The sequence below is a fragment of the Macrobrachium rosenbergii genome, chromosome 9, assembly GCF_040412425.1.
Source record: "Macrobrachium rosenbergii isolate ZJJX-2024 chromosome 9, ASM4041242v1, whole genome shotgun sequence".
Taxonomy (NCBI): Eukaryota; Metazoa; Arthropoda; class Malacostraca; order Decapoda; family Palaemonidae; genus Macrobrachium; species Macrobrachium rosenbergii.
Genome location: NC_089749.1, coordinates 28918104 through 28944625, shown reverse-complemented (window position 1 = coordinate 28944625; position 26522 = coordinate 28918104). Strand labels below are relative to the sequence as shown.

At 41.5% G+C, this 26522-nt stretch overlaps 1 protein-coding gene across 10 annotated transcripts in view; it reads left to right on the top strand.

Annotated features, from left to right (window-relative positions):
* Positions 1-26522, top strand: part of LOC136841658 (piggyBac transposable element-derived protein 4-like) — a 459099-nt gene that overhangs the window by 181785 nt on the left and 250792 nt on the right. For all 10 annotated transcript variants that reach the window (XM_067108816.1, XM_067108815.1, XM_067108813.1 and 7 more), the window contains exon 5: positions 3105-3205. In XM_067108816.1, the coding sequence (XP_066964917.1) occupies positions 3105-3205 (101 nt within the window). The remainder of the gene's footprint in view (positions 1-3104; positions 3206-26522) is intronic.

The following is a 26522-nucleotide window of genomic DNA, read 5'->3' as shown; positions in this document are numbered from 1 at the left end:
TTCGTCACTTTGTTGTACTGTTTGCACCGGTTTATATTAGTCGTTACATAAATTTTATATATGGAAATGTGCGCAATTTCATGTAGAATACAACAGAAAATAACTCATGGTTGTAGCTTTTATCAGTTTTGAAATATTTCCATATAAATCACGATAAGTGCCAAAATTTCAACCTTCAGTCAACTTTAACTCGACCGAAATTGTCGAAAAACGCAATTGTAAGCTAAAACTCTTACATTCTAGTAATATTCAATCATTTACCTTCATTTTGCAACAAACTGGAAGTCTCTAGCACAATATTTTGATTTATGGTGAATTTAAAAAAAAAAAAAATTTTCCTTACGTCCGCGCGCGGTAACTCGGCCAAACATCTCGGAAAGTCTTTCGTCAATTTGTCGTAATGTTTGCACTGTTTTATATTAGTCGTTACATAAAGTTTTACGTATGAAAATGTGCGCAATTTCATGTAGAATACAACAGAAAATAACTCATGGTTGTAGCTTTTATCAGTTTTGAAATATTTCCATACAAATCATGATAAGTGCCAAAATTTCAACCTTCGGTCAACTTTAACTCGACCAAAATTGTCGAAAAACGCAATTGTAAGCTAAAACTCTTACATTCTAATAATATTTAATCATGTACCTTCATTTTGCAACAAACTGGAAGTCTCTACCACAATATTTCGATTTATGGTGAATTTTTTAAAAAAACGTTTTCCTTACGTCTGCGCGGTAACTCGGCCGAACATCTCAGAAATTCTTTCGTCACTTTGTCGTAATGTTTGCACTGTTTTATTTTAGTCGTTATATAAAGTTTTATTTATGGAAATGTGCCCAATTTCATGTAGAATACAACAAAAAATAACTCATGGTTGTAGCTTTTATCAGTTTTGAAATATTTTCATATAAACCACAATAAATAGAAAAAATTCTACTTTCGGTCAACTTTAACTCGACCGAAATGGTCGAAAACTGCAATTGTAAGCTAAAACACTTACAGTCTAGAATATTCAATCAATTACCTTCATTTTGCAACAAATGGGAAGTCTCTAGCACAATATTTCGATTTATGGTGAATTTTTGAAAAAAACTTTTATACATCCGCATGTCACGAATTCATGCATCATTTTGTGATAATATTTTCTCTGTGTTGCTTTGATCATTTTATAATTTGTTATATACCAAAATCATTGCAATTTAGTGTACAATACATAGAAGAAAAAAAAAATAACTCGTTAGCTTTAACCGTTATGCTCACAGCGCAATTTGTATACAATTATATATGAAATTTTTTTGCGCTGTCATATATTTCAATATTTATATATGATAATAATATTTTTTTTCATCTCTGATGGTTGCATACTAAACTTCAGGCAATGACAAAAAAAGGAGCCAAAAATGAACTCTTAATCTTAAAAACTAAGCGTGCTGTGATTTTTTGAAAAAACTTTTTTTCCGCTTCGGCGCTAACTCCCAAACGCCGCCGGCATACAACAGACGCTTTTGTAAATAGAGGCTCGGCGTTAGAGGGTTAACAGATGAAAGCTACAAATCACAATAGTAGCTTTCATTTGTTAGTGTGAATATAATATAGTAACCATTCAAATACAGTCTTGTCGAATATCTATTGTCACTCTTCCTCTTTTAGTAATTTATGAAGTGCTTTAAAAGTAGAATGAAGTACATAACTGTCCCTAATTTCTGCATGTTTGGTGCAAGGTTATCATATAACAAATTTCACTTCAGAAACTCGTTCATCTTTGGTATTAGGGGTTTGTAAAACAGATATCTGAGCTTTCTTCACTAAATTTTTCCTATTTTTCTAGCAGTTTTGCTTACTAGGCCTTTGACTCTGCCGTTTACATTTATACCTGACTGCTTGATTTTCTTAGGATGTTCATGCCCTCCTTGTGAGTTCTTGTCAAGTTTCTCCATTTCTAAGTGGAGATTCCATATCATCACCTTTAAGTATATGAGGGACTCATTCATTTTATTCCAAATTTACATGTTTTAGCAGTAATAGAGCCTCAGAATTATGGACTCAACAATTCTGTGAATGTATGTATTGATTTCAGGAATATATGAAAAAATGATAACTTACAAGACTATAATGAATGCATTCCTTAAACACTTTAAAAATGTTGGCATTGGATGAATCATGGAGAACCTCAACCCAGCATGCCCCTTCAGGAACTACCTTCATTCTTGGACAGTTGCTTACTTTATCAATATCTTTAGTTGCTTGTCTCCAATAATTATATGTTAGTTGTCTTTTTGTTGTGACCATATTACCAGATCTAAGATATCGTAGACCCTTCCTGATTTTGTTCATTGATCAAGCAATGTCTCATGTACCTCTGATTCAAGTTCCAACTAAAAGTTGTAGAGCCATATCTATGCGACTCAAAGTTTTTTCCAGCACACCTTACATTTTTATAATAAAGATAAGAATGATTTGAATATTTCAGAATACAAAAGTTATCACAATGATTCTCAATGTAAGTGTGAGTTGATTACTTCTGGGCTAAATTTTTAATGCTCAGTAATATTCAGGGTTAAGAAAGAAATATGAATTGGTAGAGTACATTTTGGAAGGCTGTTGTTTACATATAAAAGGGTACTGTTTGGTAATTTGAATTTGAAAGATCACATTTTTGCTCGCCTAAGTAGACATTTAGGATGTAAATGCCTTTTAGAGTAAACAGTTGAGGTAAAGCTGCAAAATGTCTATTAAACAAATTTTGATTGTAGTGTTTTTATTTAGAAGTTACACTGATTTTTTTTAGAAACTACTTGATGTTGAGTGGTAGGTGTTATGATAGGTTTGAAATAGGAAGGTTTACTGCCTTTCCATCCGTAAAGTCATTTGAGAGCATCATCATACAGTTGTATTTAAGAGGTTTTCTTTTGAGAGTGGGAATTCTTCAGTGGAATATCACTGAAAATGACATGCTTCCAGGAGCAGCATGCTTTCCAAACGTTGGTGCTGATTTTCAAATGAATGTTAAAAAATGTTTCTTGAGAGGTAAGTTATAATTTTATCATTGTTTAAGTTGAATGTAATCATTCTGTATACATCTTGTTCCTATTTTATTCCAATAGGTTGGGGATTTACAGAAAAAGGTGCAAAATCCAAGAGTTATGCATCACAACTGATGAGCGAAGCATACAAGAAGCATGGAAAGATTCCCAAGGATAGTTGGGTTAGTTTGCCTCATACTGGTTTTTGGTTTTAATGAAGTTATTTTTTGCAACCCAGTTAAGTTTTAATTGTCAGTTTTTCTTCAAATAGTTTATCCAGACTCAAGGTCTGCTTAGAATGAGCCAGCCAGAAAGTATCTCAAATTGATCTAATGCACTTCTATAACCATACTAAAGTCATAGGTATGAAATAACTCTTATGCTCGGTATTCTTTATATGCACTGTACTGGTTTCTGTGTCAAATTGAAGTATTAGTTTTTAAATTTCGGGTTTCAGTTTTCTCTCTTGTAATATGTCTTCTGCTGTACACTGCTCAGCATCCCAAATAAAAGTTACACATTACGTGTGGTAAAAGAACTAATTTTATATAAGTAACTTACCCAGTAATTACTTAGCTAAGAGTTTCTACTCGAATGGCAGCTTAAATTTTGAAACTTGTGGTAGCGAGTCTTTTGATTTTGTGTAGGTGACAAGACCCTGCCCACTTTCAGGGTAAGAGAGAGGAACAACTAAGCCAATAGATAAATTTGTTTCTTCCGCTGTATCGTTCACACATCGTGTGACTTAGTAGCTTGGTTTTGACAACTGTTTTTTCTTCCCATCCGGTGAAGTATTCTTTGTATGGTAGCCTTTCGGCATTGTTTTTTCTTGATTGGTTTTTTGTTACTGATTATGACTTTTTAGCTAGTTAGTATGTCAGACACTAGCTCCCAGTTTCTGGTATTGCAGCAAAGGCTGCAGTACCCGATTTACGAAAATTACCTGTGACTCTCATCCCTGTGCACAAATTGCAGTGGGCAAGTTTGTACCATTGATTTGACATGTGATGAGTGAAGGGATTGGGACGACTGTAAATGGAAGACTCTTGACTTCTCATTAGAATAAATTAGAGAGAGATCGCAAGAGGAAGGCAGCCGCTAAAGCCAGCGAGAAATTAGCTAGTCAGTCAACTCCTAAATCTAATGATGTAGTTATTCCTGTTGTATTTCCTCCTGTCGTTCCTGTTTCCACTGTATCAGTAAATACTCCTAGACCACCTGCTCCTGCTTCTGATTTTCACACTTCTGAGCCCGATCGGTTCCCTAGCATGGAAAATAAATTTGAACAGAGAATTAATATGGTGGTAGGTATATAGTGGCACAATTAGGGGCATCAATGCGTTTCCTTATGGATAAGTTTGACAAGAAAAGTGAAAGTGAAGTGTTAGCGGAGGAGATGGCTGTTCGTCCCCCTGATTCTCATAGGCATCGGTCACTGCCGTACTCCCCTGAACCAGGGAGGAGGCATACCATTAGCCCAAGGGAGGTCAGTGGGGTCTGCCCACAAGCAGTCACCCCCTCGGATCAACCTGTTGCATCCCAGGTTGCGTCAAGAGACAGCCGCTAGAAAGGCGTCTCGGACGTGCATCGGCTCTCGTCTAATTCAGGAGATTCTTCACCATACCGTAGGCGTCAATGGCGCTTTCCCAATGAGTCTTGTCCCTTGAAGAGGCGTTCTTCTTCCAAGGATCTAGTCCCTCTACTTCCCAGTAAAAGGTTGAGGGAGCCTCCTCTTAGTCCTCAACCCTCTTGCAGTAAGTGGTACAGCCCTGAATGTGTCTCCTCTCCTGAACGCCAGGAACGAGCTTTGAGTCACTCCTCTTCATCTAAGAAGCGTCGTCTTTCTGATTCCAGGCACCCCGCTCCTAGTGTACAACTAAGTTCTTCATTACTCCTTCACGATATACAAATGGTCGGTCCTTTACATTAGGAATTACTTTCAGCGTAGGCTGGAAACGGCCATTAAACTCTTGAGCAGGGTGGTTAGGCAGTAACTACCGCCAGGTAGGCGGGAATACCTGCCTGCCTGGATGTAAACATTCCAGTTTGCTTTCGGTCGTCATGCGTTGCAGACGTGGTTTCGGGTCTCTTTGCCTGACTGTCATTAACCCTTAAACGCCTACTGGACATATCATACGTCGACTAAAATTGTCTGTTGGGTGCCAAGTGGACGTACCGTATGTCGACTACAAAAAATTTCAACCTTCGGTCAATTTGACTCGACCGAAATGGTCGAAAAACGCAATTCTAAGCCAAAACTCTTACATTCTAGTAATATTCAATCATGTACCTTCATTTTGCAACAAATTGGAATCTCTAGCACAATATTTCGATTTATGGTGAATTTTTGAAAAAACCTTTTTTCTTACGCCTGCTCGGTAACTCGGCGAAAATTTCATAAATTCTTTCGTCATTTTGTCATAATTTTTGCATTGTTCTATATTAGCCGTTACATAAAGTTTTATATATGAAAATGTGCGCAATTTCATGTACAATACAACAGAAAATAACTCATGGTTGTAGCTTTTATCAGTTTTGAAATATTTTCATATAAATCACGATAACTGCCAAAATTTCAACCTTCGGTCAACTTTGACTCGACCGGAATGGTCAATAAAAGCAATTGTAAGCTAAAACTCTTACATTCTAGTAATATTCAATCATTTACCTTCATTTTGCAACCAATTGGAAGTCTCTAGCACAATATTTCGATTTATGGTGAATTTTTGAAAAAACTTTTTCCTTACGTCCGCCAGAAATTCTTTCAATCACGTTGTCATAACGTTTGCACTGTTTTATATTAGTCGTTACATAAAGTTTTATATATGGAAATGTGCGCAATTTCATGTAGAATACAACAGAAAATAACTCATGGTTATAGCTTTTATCAGTTTTGAAATATTTTCATATAAATCACGATAACTGCCAAAATTTCAAGCTTCGGTCAACTTTAACTCGACCGAAATGGTAAAAAAATTCAGTTATAAGCTAAAATTCTTACATTCTAGTAATATTCAATCATGTACCTTCATTTTGCAACAAACTGGAAGTCTCTAGCACAATATTTCGATTTATGGTGAATTTCTGAAAAAAAAAAACTTTTTCCTTACGTCTGCGCGTGGTAACTCGGCCGAACATCTCAGAAATTCTTTCGTCATGTTGTCGTAATGTTTGCATCGTTTTACATTAGTCATTACATAAACTTTTATATATGAAAATGTGCGCAATTTCATGTAGAATACAACAGAAGATAGCTCATGGTTGTAGCTTTTATCAGTTTTGAAATATTTTCACATAAATCATGATAACTGCCAAAATTTCAACCTTCGGTCAACTTTAACTCGACCGAAATGGTAAAAAAACGCAATTGTAAGCTAAAACTCTTACATTCTAGTAATATTTAATCGTTTTCCTTCATTTTGCAATAAATTGGAAGTCTGTAGCACAATATTTTGATTTATGGTGAATTTTTTAAAAAAACATTTTCCTTACGTCTGCGCAGTAACTCGGCCGAACATCTCAGAAATTCTTTCGTCTCGTTGTCGTAATATTTGCACCGTTTTATATTAGTCGTTACATAAAGTTTTATATATGAAAATGTGTGCAATTTCATGTAGAATACAACAGAAAATAACTCATGGTTGTAGCTTTTATCAGTTTTGAAATATTTTCATATAAATCACAATAAATAGAAAAAATTCTACTTTCGGTCAACTTTAACTCGGCCGAAATGATCGAAAACTGTAATTGTAAGCTAAAACACTTACAGTCTAGTAATATTCAATCAATTAGCTTCATTTTTCAATAAACGGGAAGTCTCTAGCAAAATATTTCGATTTATGGTGAATTTTTGAAAAAAAAAATTTTTTTACGTCCACACGTTACGAATTCATGCATCATTTTGTGATAATATTTTCTCTGTGTTTCTTTGATCGTTTTACAATTTGTTATATACCAAAATAATTGCAATTTAGTGTACAATACAACTAAAAAAATGAACTCATTAGCTTTAACCGTTGTGCTTACAGCGATTTGTATACAATTATATACGAGTTTTTTTTTGCTGTCATATATTCCAATATTTATATATGATAATGATATTTTTTCATTTCTGATGGTTGCATACTAAACTTCAGGCAATGACAAAAAAAGGAGCCAAAAATGAACTCTTAATCTTAAAAACTAAGCGTGCTGTGATTTTTGAAAAAATTTTTTTTCCTCTTCGGCGCTAACTCACCGAACGCCGCCGGCATACGGGAGACGTTTTTGTAAATAGAGGCTCGGCGTTTAAGGGTTAAGCTCTTCTTTATCCCGGTGGGACCTTCCTGTATTTTTGTGTATATAATACATGTGTTTGATATTTATTAATACAAACCCACGATTTGTGATAACCTTGCATAAGCCGTTGTTCCCCTGTTCTGTGTCTTGGGTTTGACAGCCAAGGGCATATTTAGAGAAGCGTAACGGAGTGGTAATGCTTCTCTTCCAGTACCCCTTTATTTAAATCTGAAGGCGTTCCCCTGTACATTCGGAGATATGAGATTGGGGTGTAATATCTTTGCTTCCCTTCGTTGATCGGGATGTAAGAGTTTGCTTCCCTTCTAGGGCTCCCTGGCCTCCGTGTACAAGGGCATGACTTCTTCCTTCCTACCTGTGCTAAGTGTTGTTTTCGCCACCTGCGCTTAGAGGGTTGGAGGGCGGGTGGGAGGTTATGGGCGTCATCTGTAAGTTCCGCTTCCACGGCGCCCTTGATGGCCTCCCCTCCGTCCTTCTCTTTCCCCATAGGTTCTTCCTTATCTCTCCTTCGATAGAGATCTCTCTCCTTTGCCCTCTTAGACCACAAGGGGGCCGCAGGCAACCTCTTCTAGGGTACCCCCTCTCGCTGCATAGGGCAGTTCCCCTCGTAGCGAGAGGATTCTCCCTCTCTGTAATCATCTTTGCTTTTCTTTCAGGTTGACAGTGAGCATCACAGACACAGCAGTAGTTGGCTGGATCTCTCAGGGGATATCTTGCTTGAAGGAGTCCTGACGTTCATTCAGTGTTGCTTCGGAATTGACCACAGTACCTGGTTAGATGACATAGTTCCATGTCGGGATCGTTCCGATTCTGTTCCCACCAATGTGGATCAATTGCTGTCATTGCTGGCCTTCATGTATGCTGTGGCACTGCCTCTGGCGTATCTGTGGACCATCTAACCCTGCTGTTCCTTTGTTATGCCCCTGTTAACTTGACGACAGTCTCTGGGCGGCTCTTCCTGGTCTCCTGCCGCAGCCACCCTGATCATTCCTTTCGCTGCTGGTGACTTTCATATAACGTTCCTGGCCATTGCAGTAGCTCCTGCCTTCCGAACTGCTTCCGTAGCTCCTGCATTGGCTGTCCTGATCATGCCTGCTGCTTCTCCTGGTGGTCGTGCCCGGGACCGCTTCCGTTGTGTTCCTGCATAGCTTCCTTGTAGGTTACGATGTCCGCCATCTTGTAGAAGTTGTCGGAGTGAAGGTGAAAGAAGTCGCCCTGTGGAAGCGACATTTCTGGCCGTTGTGGTAGCTCCTGCCTTCCGAACTGCTGCTGTAGCTCCTGCATTGGCTGTCCTGATCATGCCTGGTGGTCGTGTCCTGGGCTGCTTTCTTTGTGTTCCTGCGTAGCTGCAAGTTACGATGTTTCATGTCCACCAGCCTGTAGAAGATATCGGAGTGAAGGTGAATGAAGCCGCCCTGTGGAAGTAACCGCCGTCTTCTTCAACTTATCTTCGATTTCGTCTTCTGCTGCCTCTTCCCTTCCTCTCCCGAGGTCCAAGGGGGTCCCGGAATCCAGACAGACCTCCGTCGGCTGAAGGAGAGGAAGGCTGCTTCTTTACCCTTGATGCCCTTGGACGTCTAGGGACTGCCTTCTTCCGAGGAGGCAGTGGGTCTATCGTTGGCTTTTCCCGATCTTCGGGTTAGGAAACTGATTCGCATAGCCCTGGGTTTTGTCTTTCGGGAGCCGTGGGCGCGCAGACCTCAGTTTGCAATCCCGTTCCCAGTCCAAGAGGTTCCGCCTCTTAAGACGGGGGCTGCTTCAAGCACTTGTTTGCGAGCTGCTCCGAGTGCTCGAGATTCGGTGGGATGTCGAGTATCCTGATCTGCTGTGGAGACAGCTCTCTTCCGGGAGACAAGTTTCTCTCGTTGGCTCTTCCTGCCCTTGGGTGGGAACCAATTCACATTCTCCTGTGGGGTCTGGCATTTCGGGGGCCTGACTCTTTTTGATTTCTTAGGAAATCGAAAGCAGCCCCCTCTTGATTTTTGGGAGTCTCGTGGGTTGCTTGAATCCTGTGAATCACGAGCGCTCTCCTGACAAGAGGCACAGGGTGTGAGAAAGTGCTGAGACGCTAGGTGTCTCGATACTGCCCGCCAGCTGCTTTGGTTGCTTGGCCGGGTTTCATCCTTGTGTCTTGAACTTTAGGGTTCAAGGATGCAGGATAGCAGACACAGAATTCCCCTTTGAACCTTCTTCTTGAAGGGCCTCGGCCTCGAAGGAGTTTAGGAGTTCGGGAAACTAGCGCTTGTTCACTGCAGACGAGTTTTGCCCTGTCCAGTGCCTCTCATGATCAGCTCGGCCCGGCTTGCCCTCCCCGCCCAGCCCCTGGTCGCACTTGTGAAACTGGCTCGGCTCGCCCCGCCTGCCTCCCAGTCCACCGCATACCACCTAGTTGGATCGCATTTGCGTGATTGGCTCGGTTCAGTGCGTCTTGGTTTGGCCCCATTCGGTTTTTCCGAATTGGGTTCTCGGCTCTGTTCGAGTGAACTTTCTGCTTTTCTCAGGAAAGCGCTTTGCCACGGCACAAGCACTCTGCCACGGCACAAGCACTCTTCTTCCCCAGTGTAGCAGTAATCTTCAGTTGATTATCACTCACAGTCTGTCTCTCCTGCTGGTCTTACTGGCAGGACAGGTAGGGGTACTCTTTCTCCTCACCTGTTCTCTTCTCCTCTCGGTTGTTCCGAGACAGACAGAGAGAGCTCCAACGAATTTATCTTTGGAGTTCGGCTGCCTGGTGTGCTTTGGGTGTCGGTGTCCCGATTCTCTCGTAGTGCAACCAGGTAGCTGAGGAGGGTGTCATGGGATCTGTCAAGGTCTCCCTCCAAGGGGAGAGGCACAGGAGTTTCACACTTCGGAAACAGCGAGGGTCTTCCTCTTCAAGTGGCTCCCTCCTCCCAGGGGGACTTCTCTGGTCTCATTGATGTAGGCCGTAGATCCGCACTACAATCAGCGAAGGTCTTCTTTTCGACACAAGAGATGGACCACCTCCTGAAAAATCTTTTTAAGACTTTTGAAGTATTAACACTTTCGCATCTTTATAGTTTGAGCGCCGTGCTTATCAGAGGTCCGAGGTGTCTGGGAGCGCTCGACAGCGCGAAAAAATAATTTTTTAAAAAATTCAGCAAAAAAGGGATTTTGACAGAGGAAAAATCTATTTCTGGGGGGAGACCTGTGTCACCCGGTGAAATATCCATTCAGCACATATTTCTAGGTAAATTCATTGCTAAACATACCAGAGAAAAGCTAAATGCAAAGCTGGGGTTACTACCCACAGTGCGAGCTCCATAAAATGGAGTCGTGTATATGAAAGGGTGAGTTTGTCACTATCACAGGTCCCCGCCCTGTAGACATTCCCAATGACAAAGTCCCCCAGAGTGAGGTGCCGATACAACGCCCGCACCGCTCGCGGACTATCAACAAACCAGCGCCATCTGCATTCCATGTTAGCACCCACCACCCAAGCATGGTATTTTAGCTAGGGGGGGAGAGGAAAGAATAGAGGTGGGTCACCGGGTGACACAGGTGTCCCCCCAGAAATAGATTTTTCCTCTGTCAAAATCCTTTTTCTGGGTTATATGACCTGTGTCACCCGGTGAAATAATAATAGAGAATCAAAATACCATCTTGAAAAAGATCTAAAGAAACCTTGTAATGGAAAGAAATAAAACTATCATTCCAAATGGTTTTTAATTATCCAAAGTGAAAATATATAAGGACATAAAATATATTAAGGTGAGGGAACTATGTCCCGCAAGACAAGAAAACATTAAGACATGAATAAACGTACTTAATTGCTAATAACAGGGGACAAAGACAAAATGCAACATGGTCAGGAGACAGGCTGTGAAGTATGCCTGACCCGGAGGGGATGGTGAAGGGAATAAATGAGGCAGGTAGGTGGGAGAAAAAGTGACAGAAATAATGAGATATAAAAAAGAATTATTTAGAGGGAGGAACAATGCTTCCTGCCGCCACTGTGGTAAATTTTAGAGCTTCTAAGGATTTCATATAGTGGCGTTTGAAAACCAGGGAGATTTCCACCCATATATTTCTTAAGATCCTCAAAATTCATATGATGAAAATAATTAATGGAGGTGGCTACTGCCCTAATGTCATGAACCTTTGGAACTGAGTCTGGGTTTGCTTGTTTAATAAAATATAAAATCTGTTGTCTGATGGCCTTCATAGAAATAGTTCCTCCACCTTCTCTCACAAAGAGAGGCCCGAAGTTATGTGAGAGGTTCTGTCTAAATAAGCCTTTACAGTAAAGACCGGACATAATGATAGGTCTTGTGGAAGGGGACAACCTTCCAGGGGACCATCTATCTCGAGGATCTTCGTTCTTAGCTAGAAACTTAAGGTGAGGGGCTAGCAGAACTTCTCCTGATGGAAGGAAATCAATATGGTTCGTCTCTCTAGACAGAGCAGACAGCTCAGGAAATTCTAGCACCTGAAGCTAAACTAATTAAGAATAAGGCCTTCCTCAGCAAACTTAAGAATGAACAATTCTGATTATCAATTTCTGATGATAATTTAAGGACGTCATTTAAGAACCAGGAAATCGTTTGTGGACGGGTTACTGGTCTCAAACGAAACACATGCTCTAGGGATTGAAGAAAAATAAGAATCCGTTAAATTAATATTAAACCCATGTAAAAATATCTTTTCAAAGCTGATTTGGCTGTAGTAATGGTGCTAGAGGCAAGACCTTTTTCGAATAATGACCTAAAAATGAGATTGCTAGGTTCGTGGTCATTACAGTTGCTTCAGATTCTTTTTAAGAAGAGTGCTAATTTCTTAACTGCTGAGTCATATTGTCTGAGAGTAGATTCCCTTTGTCTGATTCTAGGAATAAAGTATTAACTGGATCAATATTAGCATCTTTCTGAGCTGCGAATTTCATAAAATCCATAAAGCTAGGGCATTCTGTACTCTTGAGGAAGCTGACACAGTCTGAGTTTGTACTATTTGCGTCAGTTTTGGATTGGGAATCTGTAAGCACCGAAGCTTCAGCTCTAGAAGAAGCAGGAACCAGTTGCTCTTCGGCCAGTTGGGAGCTACCAGAGCCACCTGGCCTTTGAATGTCCTGAGCTTGTGCAGGACCTTCATTAACAGGTTTACTGGAGGAACAGATAGATCCTCCGCCACTTGTTCCAATCTATCGACATTGCATCTGTGGAGTGAGCCAGAGGGTCCAGGTTGGGAGCCACATAACAAGGAAGTTTGTGGTTGCATTATGTTGCAAAGAGATCTACTTGAGACCTGGTACCTGACTGCAAATCCATTCGAATGATGTTTTGTCCAAGGACCATTCCGACTCCAGCGGAGTTGTCCTGGATAGGAATCTGCAATGACATTCGAACTCCTGCCAGATGAGTAGCAGACAGGTGCCACCGGTGTTTGTTTGCTAAGGAGAATATTGCTATCATAACCTGGTTGATCCGGCTCGACTTGGAACCTCCTCTGTTTATACAATGCACCACTACTGCGCTGTCCAAGACCAGTCTGATATGAATTAGACTGTTTGGACGTAGCTTCTTCAAGGTTAGAAAGACTGCCATAGCTTCCAGAACATTGATATGGAACTGGCGGAACATAGTGGACCATGTCCCTGAACTTTCTTGTGTTGAGAGTAACCTCCCACCGCTTAGAGAAGCATCGGTGTGAATCACTAATGCCGGAGGGGGAAATTGGAGTGGTACTGATTTTGATAAGCTCTTGACTGTTGTCCAAGGCCGGAGTCTCTTTTTCAAAAGTGGCGGGATTAGAGACACCTTGTCTCTGAACTTGATGTTGGCCCGACTCCGCCATACCCTGTTTATATCCTTCAGTTTGGTTTTCAGAAGCAGATCTGTTATTGAAGCAAACTGAAGAGAGCCTAAGACTCTTTCTTGGATATGGCGGGAAGCTTTCTTGTTCTTGAGGAACTGTCTGGTTGCTTTGGCTATTTCTCTCCGTTTGGCCGGCGGAAGAGATAGTTTGTGTGAAAGTAGGTCCCACTGGATCCCCAACCATTGAAAGCGACTCTCGGTACTAGGCGGGATTTCTCCTGTTTATTTGGAAGCCTAGAGATTCCAGAAAACCGATTACTATGGTTGTTGCTTTCCGGCATTCGCTGGCGTTGGGTGCCCAAATGATCCAATCGTCTAGGTATGCGGCCAGCATGATCCCTTGAGACTGTAGTTGCTGAACTACCGTGTCTGCCAGTTTGGTGAAGATTCTGGGAGCTATGTTGAGACCGAATGGCATGACTCTGAATGAGTATGCTTGCTTCCCCAGTCTGAACCCCAGGTAAGGAGAGAACCTTCTCGCAATCGGGACGTGATAGTAAGCGTCTGAAAGATCTATAGAGGTGGTTACGGCTCCACGGGGCAGTAGGGTCTGAACCTGTGAGATTGTAAGCATGCGAAATTTGTCGCATTGAATGTAAGAATTTAGACGAGACAAGTCTAGGATTACTCTCTGTTGACTGGAACCTTTCTTTGGAACACTGAACAGTCTGCCCTGAAACTTCAAATGCCTCGCTTTCTTTATTGCCCTCTTTTGTAATAGATCCTTCACGAAGTCCTTTAGGGCTTTGGATGGTGACTGATGAAACCTGACAAGGGGAGGAGGGCCTCTGCTCCAACTCCACCCCAGGCCTTTGGAGACTATGCTCTGGGCCCATGGGCTGAAGCTCCATTGGTCCCGGAAATGGTACAACCTCCCACCTACCTGAGAGATCTCACTGGGCGGGAGATGGTCTGCCTCCTCTGGATCCTCTGCTTCCCCTCCCCCGGGAGGAGGATCTTGCTCTACCTCTGAAATAGCCTCTGGCCCTGCTTCCCCTGGCATTCTGAATAGCTCGAAATGGCCCTTGGCTTTCATAAGAAGCATTGAAAGCCGGGGACGAGACATAAGAGGGGGCAGCGAGGGAGTGATGGGCTGGCTGAACCAGCACATACTGAGGTTGAGGCTGTGCATGGGAGGTTGAAGGCTGACCGGCTGCGGGAACCGGAACAGCCTGCAAAACAGTCTGGGTTGGGAGCTGCTTAAACTTCTTAAACCTCTTCCCAGATTTGGGATGAGGTCCGGCAGACTCCGTCGGCTTCCGTTTAAAGGGAATACCTCAACGGGAGCGGAGACTTTGGTTGGCCCTAGTCGCTTCGGCTAGGACCGCATCTACCTCTTCTTGGGGGAAGAGATTAGCTCCCCAGATGGAGCTCTTCATAAGCCTATTAGGCTCGTGTCTGATAGAAGCTGCCGAAAAGATGTGCTTCCGGCAGTTCATCCGGGCCGTGATGAAATCATGAAGGTCCTGTTGGAAACCTGCTAAAAGAGATTTCGTCAGGACCTGGAAGAGAGCATCCTCGCTATAGACAACCGAAGTTGCCTCGGCCAGAGTCGGAGAATTTAAGGACCTGCTAAGTCTGTCCTTAGTGTCGGCTTCAGCCTTCAGGAGCGAATCCGGGATCTTTGGGTGTTGCTCGCTGAAAAGGGTAGAGGCGCAATCCGGGTCTAGTCTAGTAACTGTGAAGGTGGCCGGAGCTCCCTTCCACAACTCAGAATCTCCGGGGAACATTAGAGAGGTGGGATCTGTCTCCCGGAGATGAGGAAGGGGTTTGCCCTCCAAGCTCATCTGACTTGTGAGCAAGGCCACCTTCGTTGTGCAAGGGGTAGGAATAGCCTCCCCCAAAGAGAACATTGTGAATGTACCCTTGGCTGGGGTAAGTTTAGTGTTCTGTGATTGCCACTCCGTCAGAGTACGCAACAGAGAGGACTGAGCCTGGTCCCTCGGGAAGATGACAGTCTCCTTAGGGACCTTGTCGGACCGAATCCAAGCCTCCTCCGTAAGCCTGGCGTAACCTTGGTAAGGAGGCTGCAGACCAGGAGGGAAGAACTCCAGTTCCTCCAACCTGCGGGTGCCTAGACCCTCTATGGTGAGAGTACCTTCATGCTGGGGAGCATAAAGAGTTAGACGCCAGGGGTTTCTCTTATCAAAGGGAGGAAGGCTGGAAGTGTCCGGGACAGTAAAGGATCCGGCGGCCGCTCCGCCGCACATGAACCCAGAGATCAAGGTACCTGGGACTTAACCTGCTGTGACAGGGACAGCACGGAAGCATTGGAAGACGACAGCTGGGATGAGAGTTCTGACAGCTTGTCATCATCTCTCTTGGAAGCTCGGCGAAAGCTTCTGCATCAAAGGAAGGAGGGGGGGGGAGCCTCCTTACTCTGTTTTGACCGTGCTCCCTTCCCAGAGGTGGAGGCCTTGCTCGTAGACGGCACGGGACTAGGAGCCCGTGACGTCTTGAAGAACCCGGAGCGGACCTTCTGGGTTTTAAGGTCTTTTTCTTCACCGATTTTACCTTAGGGACGGTAGACCTTGCACCGTCCATAAGGTAAGAGGATTTTACAAACCCTCTGAAAGAGGAAGCAGAAGAAGGAGAGCTAAATAAGAAGTCACCTGCCTCACTTACCCCCTTACCTGATTGGAGATCCAGGTCCACGTTCATGGGTTCCAGATTCAGGCTCATTGCCGCAACCTCCTCGGCAACCTCTCCGCAAGCGGCCACATCCTCCTGGGAGGGTTGGGTCATCTCCCGGATCCCAGCGATCAAAGGGGCGGCTACTTCATCCGGTACTGACGCTGAGATCCAGGCGCCGGGGAAGAGAACACTACAAATCTCCTTGGAGAGAACATAAGGTTTCCCCGACCCGACGTTCCTCCCAAAGCCGCTGACCCAGGTCTTGAGGGTCAGGAGCGAAGAGTCGCGGGAGCTGCGGTCAATCTGAAAGAAGGAGAATGTCAACTAACGAAATCTCCTACTATAAAGATATCTTCCAATTATCCACAAGAGACGTAACTCAAAAGGGAATTATGAACCGGAACTGAAAAATTCATAGCTTACCGATTCATCCAGAACTTCGCTCATAAAGAGCGTAGCACACCTCACAACCATCGGGGTGCCAGGCGATAAGATCCTCCACGTGGACAGCGCATCCGGTGGGACCTACAAACTTCATGCCCACTGGCCTGTTGGAGGACAGCGTACACCCTGCTCCTGACAACGCACCACCTGTAAGTGGACAGGTACATGAAGTATGCTAATAAGGCACGCCGGAGTAGGGTGCCGGAGTAGCGTCTTAGGATAATAAAGATTGACTGGGCATGCAAAAAGTCCGGTCAGACCCCCCTGGAAAGTTCCAGTACAAAGATGAGGTATAACTAGCTTATACATGCCAAATAAAAAGGGGGGTGGACCGCCGGAGTTAATCCGGAGATACAAGAGGTCCCACTGATAACATGCGTCAACTAACTAAGAAGGAAATACCGTGAATGGTTAACTTAAACTTAAACAATCAAGAATTTCCGCTTGGTGCCGAGGGAGTCACGTTACACAGATATAGTGACGGCGGGGGAGGTGTGGTGAGCACCGACCGACCAAACACCATACCCACTGGAGTGGTGAAAGAAAGTAGGGTAACGAGAAAACCCGACCACCTAGCGGAAAACACATAAAGTAACTAGTCAGAGTTAAGATAGATACCCAGGAAACAATGTTCTAAATGAATAGAACAGAGGATAAACAAGGCGGATAAACACTAGCAGACGTGCGAATATGTAAACAGAAGACAGTCAGGTGGAAAACTCTAACTGGCTACCGTAAAAAATTCCCCCTCGGTGACGGTCCAAGAGAACGACACCTGGCTGGGAAAACGATTCACACTGACGCTAGGGAAGGGAGGGGACAGGCCAATGGAGGGGGACCACTAGAGGTGGCCAGGGGTGGGAGAGCACCCCCGGATGCCAGAAGGCCCACCTTTCTCCCTCCCGAGAGCGAACATGCACGAACGACTATCACAGAAGGAGAGAGGCCAGGGAACCCTCTAAAGGCCAAGAACGCAAACAATGGTTAACAAAGCATGGTGGCCAAGAGTGGGGAGGCACCCCTAGACACCAGACAAGTTCTCAACAGGGTGCCGATCAGTCAAGATTGGTAACCCTGGGCAGAGAGAACAAGGGAGAACCAAACGATGCGGGGGAAAGGGGTAAGGAATGTAGGCTATTAAGGGAATGGTAAGGGCTAAGAGCTCTCAAGCCTTGGTAAGTTAACAGTATGAAAAACAAACCAAGGGGAAAGAGCAGGAGAGGAGGGGAGAAGGTGGTAGGAGAGGGGGAATACATATGAAGCTGGAGTGCTGTCCCGAAATCTGTGGCTCGGACAAGGGTAGGCTACGAATAAAGATACCCTCGCTATTCCAGCTTAACCTTACTAGGACTCAGGAGTCCAAACGGAAAGGCTGAAATAGGGAGAGGGAGGAAAACGCAGGCCTAACACCTCCATCCAACCCAACAAAACATCAGGGAATCGCATAACATGAGACCCTCCTACACACCTAACCTCTCCTTCCAAAGGAAGGGAGCAGAACCGCTAATAGCCTAACTTCCTAGGCTAACCTAACATAGCCGACCAGCGGCCAGGGAGGGTAGCCCAGGAGGGAACACGGTATCTAACTGACTAGGCTATAAAAAGTTAACCTCACCATATACGTAAAATAAATAATTCAAATAATAAATGACACATGTAGAAGGGTGAACCAAACCCAACGCGAAATAAAGCGCGGAAGGTAAAATGGCCGACCTTCACGAAAAATAAATAACCAACTTAACCCTTAAACGCCTACTGACATGGGCTTAGGCTATCATTAAACCGACTAAAATTGTCTGTTGGTGCAAGTGGGCGTGCCGTCGTGGACTACAAAAATTTCAACCCAACGTCAATTTGATAAAGGATCGACCGAAATGGTCGAAAAAACGCAATTGTAAGCTAAAACTCTTAAATTCTAGTAATATTCAATCATGTACCTTCATTTTGCAACAAATTGGAAGTCTCTAGCACAATATTTCGATTTATGGTGAATTTTGAAAAAATTGTTCTTCCAGACTGAATACATGGGCGATAACTCAGCCGAAAATTTCATAAATTCTTTCATCATTTTGTCGTAATTTTTGCACTGTTCTATATTAGCCGTTACATACAGTTTTATATATGAAAATGTGCGCAATTTCATGTACAGTCGCGTTCATTAGTGACGATACTGTGTACTTTGATTATCGTTCACAAGTGAAAAGAATTATTTTGATTTTTTTATAAACTTATTTTTGAATTATAAGAGCAACACAGTACATATATTAATACTACACATAATATAAAATAAAATAAAAATCTTCACTACTCAAAAGTTTGCCTTTCTGGATATTATACACGAAATAAAACGAAACATTCTGAAATGTGAACGATAACATCAGGGCTGGCAACCACACGGAATCTCCAAACAATAACAGCACGAAAAATTCGCACTTGACTCCGAAAGGTTGGCACGCCTGAAAAAGCCATGAAAGCAATGTGCAACTTGTCACGTGACACAGTGGTGGTGCTCCCTGCTCAGTATTTAGCCTACTTCTCTGACTGACCACTTCCGCGTTGTGATGATGGAGCATCTTGGGCGACTTCAAATAAATCCTGGAGCCAAAAGACAAGAAACCTCATTAGCTATACGGAGAGTCATAATAGAACTGCATAAAAATAATATCCTCCCCATAGAAATTAGCCATAATTAAATATCAGTGGGACAACAGTATTCAGGTGGATCAAACGGTTCAACCAAGAAGAGAACCTCCAGAATCAGCCTAGAAAAGGTCGACCCCGATGCACTACTAGAGAGCAGGATGAACAGATCGTTGCTAAAGTTATCTATCTCACAGCCTATAACAACTGCTGCGAAAGTGAATCAGGAATTAGAATCTTCAAATCTCTAATGTTATATATGAGAAGGAGATTACACAACCAAGGAATTCATCACATAAGACCCGGCAATCAAACCCTCCTTCTCTCAAAATCACCAAGAGCAATGGAGTAGCTTTAGCTCTTCAGTATCTACCGTTTGATTTTTCATCAGATTCTGGGATAACGTTATATGGTGTGATGAGAAGACTTTTGCTAAGAATGATCATGGTATACTCCATACTGGCGACCTAATAAAACAAAAACTTAAATAATACCAATAGTTTTCATGTAGGCTTAGGCCTATGTGTATCATGAACTTTCTTTACTACACTGATTAAATACCTACAAGGTAAGTAATTAATACCAATAGTTTTCATGTAGGCTTGGGCCTATGTGTAACATGAACTTTTTACTATATTGATTAAATAACTGCAAGGTAAGTAATTAATACCAATAGTTTTCATGTGGGCTTAGGCCTATGTGTAACATGAACGTTCCTTACTACACTGATTAAATACCAACAAGCTCCTTAAAAATATAACTTTTCTTTTTGCTTTCAAGGATAACATTTCAAGCCTATTGGAATTCTAACGAATTACCTATCGAGAGTGAAAAACAATCTCAATATCAATGTAAATTCCTTATTGCTCAATTTTATTAATAGACGATTGGTGATATTCAGCGTTGATATTTTCTTGACTTTACTAGATAACATTTTTTTGTGTATCTCAATCTCTAGGTTCAATAAAGAAAATATTCAACCGTCAGAAAATGAGAAGTGGAAGAATTTCTGCAGGATTATGGGGATGGATGGCTGCGTGTGGACCAGGGGAACTGATTCCCATCGACGAGTGCGTTTAACCGACAGCAATATGTAGAAATTCTGGATGAAGTCCTGATCCCATCAGTGAGGAAACTTCTTGGGTCATTTGCCAGTCTATCTTGTAATGGACAACTCTTCTGTTCATAACTCGAAAGTGGTCAGCGAATGGTTTGCTGAACAGAACAATGTTATACGTATAGACTGGCCAGCTAAATCTCCTGACCTCAATCCGATAGAAAATCTTTGGGGACAAATGGTAAGGGAATGGGATACTGGGACAATAAAAATTAAACCTGCACTGATCAAACACTGCCTATCTGTGTGGGAGTCATTAAGACCGAAAAGAGGGATGAATAATTATTGTCAAAGGTTAGTAGATTCAATGCCAAATAGACTAAGAGCTGTGATTGACAATGATGGAGGTCATACTAAATATTAGACTAATTTTTTGTTATTCATATTTATGTCATAGGTTAATAATGTATTATTTCATCTTTATAAAAAGGGAAATTTATTTACTTTTATACCAAAGGAATATTAATTCATATTATACCAAAGGAATATAAATTTACTATTACTTTTTATTCACTATCATAATGTGTAAGAACCTACACAATAGGAAAATTAAATTATTTGACACAACTGTTGTTAACTGTGAGAAAGAGAGACTATTTTTTTATGCTTCATATTTCCGTTGTGTTCTTAATATGATTGCATGAAATATAATTTATATTTAGTTTCTTAGGGCATTTCAAATGCGTTTCATAATTCATTAAAATCTTTATGTGAATTATTGTTTCTATTCCTTTTATCCTTTATGATTCAGTTAAATAACAATAGACTTGCATCAATACTTATTATATGCAAGGTAAGTAGGCATTAAGCCTACAATGAACAACTTAATACAAACAAATGTCAAGGACCAATAGGCCTAGTAATGTGATTTAATTCAAAATGAGAGCTTGAATAGTGAAACTATACATAATTAATAACGCAAAAGCTTTGCTTTTTAATTTTGCTTTTTACTTTTTAACTTTTTCTCAAGTAAAACATAGAGCCCGAAATCACAAGTAAGCCACAATAATTAGAAAGATAACGTGTCCTTTTAAATCAGTGACTCCTCAGCAACTATGTGCCTAAATTCCTCCCCATGCCGTAGAGATGTTGCTTTCTATGTTGACAATTTGTCCGAAAATCTAGATTGAGAGTATCGTAAAGTTTTGAACGTGACTGTACAATACAGCAAAATACAACCCATGGTTGTAAAGATATCAGTTTGGAAATATTTTCATATAAACCACGATCACTGCCAAAATTTCAACCTTGGTCAACTTTGACTCGACCGAAATGGTAAAAAAAACGCAATTGTAAGCTAAAACTCTTACATATAGTAATATTCAATCATTTACCTTCATTTTTCAACCAATTGAAGTCTCTAGCACAATATTTCGATTTATGGTGAATTTTGAAAAAACTTGTTCTTACGCCCGCCAGAAATTCTTTAAATCACGTTGTCGTAATGTTTGCACTGTTTTATATTAGTCGTTACATAAAGTTTTATATATGGAAATGTGTGCAATTTCATGTAGAATACAACAGAAAATAACTCATGGTTGTAGCCTTTATCAGTTTTGAAATATTTTCATATAAATCACGATAACTGCCAAATTTCAAGCTTTATGTCAACTTTAACCTCGACCGAAATGGTCAAAAACGCAATTATACTAAAACTCTTACATTCTAGTAATATTCAATCATTTACCTTCATGTTGCAATAAATTGGAAGTCTCTAGCACAATATTTCGATTTATGGTGAATTTTGAAAAAAACATTTTCCTTGCGTCTCTTGCTGATAACTCGAACCGAACATCTCAGAAATTCTTTATGTCTATTGTCGTAATATTTGCACCATTTTATATTAGTCGTTACATAAAGTTTTATATATGAAAATGTGCGCAATTTCATGAAGAATACAACAGAAAATAACTCATGGTTGTAGCTTTTATCAGTTTTGAAATATTTTCATATAAATCACGATAAATAGAAAAATTCTACTTTTCGGTCAATTTTAACTCGACCGAAATGGTCGAAAACTGCAATTGTAAGCTAAAACACTTACAGTCTAGTAATATTCAATCAATTAGCTTCATTTTCAACAAACGGAAGTCTCTAGCACAATATTTCGATTTATGGTGAATTTTGAAAAAATAATTTTTCGCCCTTGCGTTACAATTCATGCATCATTTTGTGATAATATTTTCTCTGTGTTGCTTTGATCGTTTTAAAACTTGTTATATACAAAATCATCGCAATTTAGTGTACAATACAACTAAAAAAAGTAACTCATTAGCTTTAACCGTTTTGCTTACAGCGTAGATTTGTATACAATTATATACAAGTTTTTTTTTTTTTATCATATATTCCAATATTTATATATGATAATGATATTTTTTCATTTCTGATGGTTGCATACTAAACTTCAGGCAATGACAAAAAAATGAGCCAAAAATGAACTCTTAATCTTAAAAACTAAGCGTGCTGTGATTTTTTTGAAAAACTTTTTGACGTCAGCTTTGGCTCTAAACACCGATCATTTGGCATACGGGAGACGTTTTTGTAAATAGGGCTTGGCGTTAAAGGGTTAATCTGTAAATATCCATATCACCAGTCGCTAAACATAAAATGAAACTAAAAGTCATAACTGTACCATCTCAGATAATATACCCAAGAGCTGAAGGAGGTGAGGGTCCCAAAATTAAATCAAATAAGACTGATTAAAGATCGAATAGGCCAGGGGAACTTCGTAGCCCTAGCGACAAAGGACCAAACTTCCCAGTGAAAGGGTAACAAAACTAAAATAAATAAACCAAATATGAAATTATGTAGGATATACATAAAAACATAAAATAAGGGAAGGGGAACGAAGCTCACCAAAAACCCCTTTTGAGACTGAAGGTCACATGAGGCCAAACAGAAAAGGCGAAACCGAGTGGGCGTTATATTGTCCCCCAAATTATATAATTAGGAGAAATCAGCCCAACCGCCTAAAATAAAAGGAAGAGATGGTATTCAACTTAGACGATGATAATTCCTGGGAAGATGCCATCATGCAGGAAAATAAAGTCCAAAAAAAGCGCACAGAAAGAAACACAACTGAGCAAGATGCTTGCTAAAAATGGAATGCAGATGGCGCTGGTTTGTTGATAGTCCGCGAGCGGTGCGGGCATTGTATCGGCACCTCGCTCTGGGGGACTTTGTCATTGGGAATGTCTACAGGGCAAGGACCTGTGATAGTGACAAATTCACCCTTTCATATACACGACGCTATTTTATGGAGCTCGCACTGGGGGTAGTAACCCCAGCTTTGCATTTAGCTTTTCTCTGGTATGTTTAGCAATGAATTTACCTAGAAATATGTGCTGAATGGATATTTCACCAGATGACACAGGTCGTATAACCCAAAAATAGAAATTTTATGCCAACAATGTTCATTTTGCTGTCCTTTTTTTCTCAATGTTTATATTTTATGGTGGAATAGTCAGAATAAGAGTCCCAACCCTCTAAATATGAAAAAATTTGAGTTATTTAACAAAAAAAAGTCTACTTATTTTTACATTTTCATTCGTAGCCAAAAAACTGAAAGTCAGGCAAATGAACTTTTTTTTTTATGAGAAAGCCAACAAAATTCTCTCGATATAAAATAATGAAAAACAAATAAGTACTAAAATAATGAAAAACAAATAAGTACGGTTGGTGAAAAAATTGATAGAAAAGAGGGTAAGAAACAGAGCGCTGCCATTTCTAAACACAGCTAATTAGCGCTAGAAAAATTATTTTTTAAGAGCTCTATCTCAGTTATTTTTTTTATAGAAATTACTTTGTAAATATACGAAAATGTAGAGGAAAGGTTGAGGAATACAGTGAGAGTCAAGAAAAATGGTTTTGGTAAAGGCAACAGTTTCATTTTGACGTTATAAGTTGATCGAAACGAAAAAAAATGTTACCTTTGTCAACATTATCATTCGTAGCTCAAAACTATAACTGTTAGGCGAATGAATTATTTTTTATGAGAAAGCTAACAAAATTCTCTAAATATCGACATATAAAAGAATGAAAATTCCAGACGTCTCTTGTGTGATGCACTAACGCGTTTTCTACTAGCTTTACCATAAAAACTTGATGTCACTATGTAAACATTTGATGTCGTGTTCATACAATTACAGCAAAAGAATTTCTCTCGCTTGGTCTCCAAGAGAGAAGCGTGGGTGGGATCAGCTGATTTCATTGTGAGAATTTTACTACACCAGGGATTTGTGCATGTGTGGCACAGGAACTGCTTGGCTGGCGTATTGATGCCTGAGTTACACGGTCCAAGGTATGCTTTAGCCTATGGAAACCACTAATTGTCAAAAAAAAAAAATTTACTCCTAACACATGTACGAAAAATTTTGGTAAATTTTACGTAGCGGTATGTCAGTCGGATAGGAAGGGGAGTAAGGTAATTTTACGTACCACTACGTCAGTTGGGCGTGAAAGAATTAAGTTTCATGGACTGGTGTTTATGAGCTCTCACCAAGAAAGTTCAGGAGCCATTGCTCCTGCCTGATTACTTGTCGGAACCTCTGGGGTTTCTCCTATGGAGACAAAGCAGTCAAGGACAGTTCGCAGGAGATTGCTTCGCTTTACGCAATGGGCATGCTCAAGAAAAGGGAAGTGGGTTTCCTGTCTGTCTAAAGGTGTTACTTTGTCCCAAAAGTCAGCGCTTTTATTTTCCCCAGTAGACAAACATCATCTTTTCCTGCAGACAGCCATAAGAGAGATTGTTTCTAGCCTTCATGAGAAGTCCACACAGGATCTCCTGACACAGTCGACGAAGCGACAGAGAGATTATTGGTTTGCAGTACCCACCAGGACTTCCTTTCCTCTGCTGTCTAGGCCCTTGTTGGTGGGGGGGGGGGGGGGCAGACAGAAATCTCAATCTAGGTCCAGAGGATCAGTTAGGTTCACACCCTCTTATATCAAGAAGTCATCAACTAAATCTTCAACCCGCAAGTGAGACCCCAGTCCTCCATGCTCCAGTGGGTGTGAGACTCCTTCTTTTCTGGGAGAGATGGAGTTCAAGAGGGAGGAAACCAGTGGGTAGTCAGAGTACTCAAGGAGGATTATTCTATCCCCTTCAGGGAGAGGCCTCCCTTGACCAACGCTCCTGTCGCATTGACAGCCTACTCCGAAGGCTCGGAGAGGTATTTGGCCCTCTCAGAGGTTTCCTCTCTTATCAGCAAGAAGGCCATATAATTAGTCAGGAACTCCAAGTCGATGGGGTTTTACAATCAACTCTTCTTAGTGCCCAAGTCTTCAGGGGATGGAGACTGGTGCTAGACATGAGTGCATTGAATACCTTCATAGAAAAGACAAAATTCAAAATGGAAACAACATAATCGGTTCTTGCTTCCATCTGTCAGGGGGATTGAGGATCTCCCTAGACATGCAAGACGCATATTTTCATATCCTTATTCACAAGGATTCAAGGAAATACCTGAAGTTTGTCTTCAGGAACCAAGTTTATCTATTCAGAGCCCTTTGTTTCGGCCTCTCAACTGCCCCACAAGTTTTTACGAGAGTACTCGCTCCCTTAGCAAGTTGGCTACATCTAGCAGGGGTAAAGATCCTACTTTATTTAGACAACTGGTTACTTCGCTCTCCCGCGAAGGATCAATGCATGGAGGACTTAAAGGAGACGATTCACAGTACTCAAGATTTAGGACTTTATTGAACCTCCAGAAATCTCAACTAATTCCCACTCAGAGAATTCTCTATATGGGGATACTGATAGACTCTCTGAGTTTTCAGGCTTTGCCGTCTGCCAAGAGAGTGGAGGAATATTTAAGGAAGGTGGACTCTTTTCTTGCCCTTTATTCGTGCACAGCAACTCAGTGGATGAGTCTTTTTGGGCACACTAGCCTCATTGGAGTAATTTGTCAGACTGGGGAGACTGCACAGGAGGCCACTCCGGTTATACCTAAGAGCCTGCTGGGATCGGAAGGTACATCAAGATCTTCACTCCTTTCTTATCACAGCAGAAACAAAGGAGGGGAAATCTCCTCTCCCAGTGAACCCTGACCTAGACTTCTTCTCCGGTGTGTCTGATCTGGGTTGGGGAGCGCTTCTTGGGAACGGAGAAATCTTGGGAATTTGGTCCCCGAAGAAGAAATAGCTTCACATCAACTTATGAGAATTAAAAGTGATTCACCAGGGTTTCAGTTATTTTGCAACAGAAGTCTACAACAAGGTGGTTGCAGTGCATGCAGACAACACCACAGCCTTGGCCTACATAAGGCAACAAGGGGGAGTGCACTCATTCTTCCTGTGCGAGACCAGAACCAAACCCAACTAGTCACAAGGTTTATCCAAGGCAAATGCAATGCCCTGGTGGATGAACTGAGCCACTGGAATCAAGTCCTTCCGATGGAATGGACGTTAGACAATCGGGTGTGCTCCAACCTTTGGAGATTATGGGGACAACCGACCCTGGACTTCCTTGCAATGTCTTGAAATCACTGTCTACCTCTGCTCTGCTCCCCTGCTCCAGACCCTCTCACGTGGGCAACAGATGCG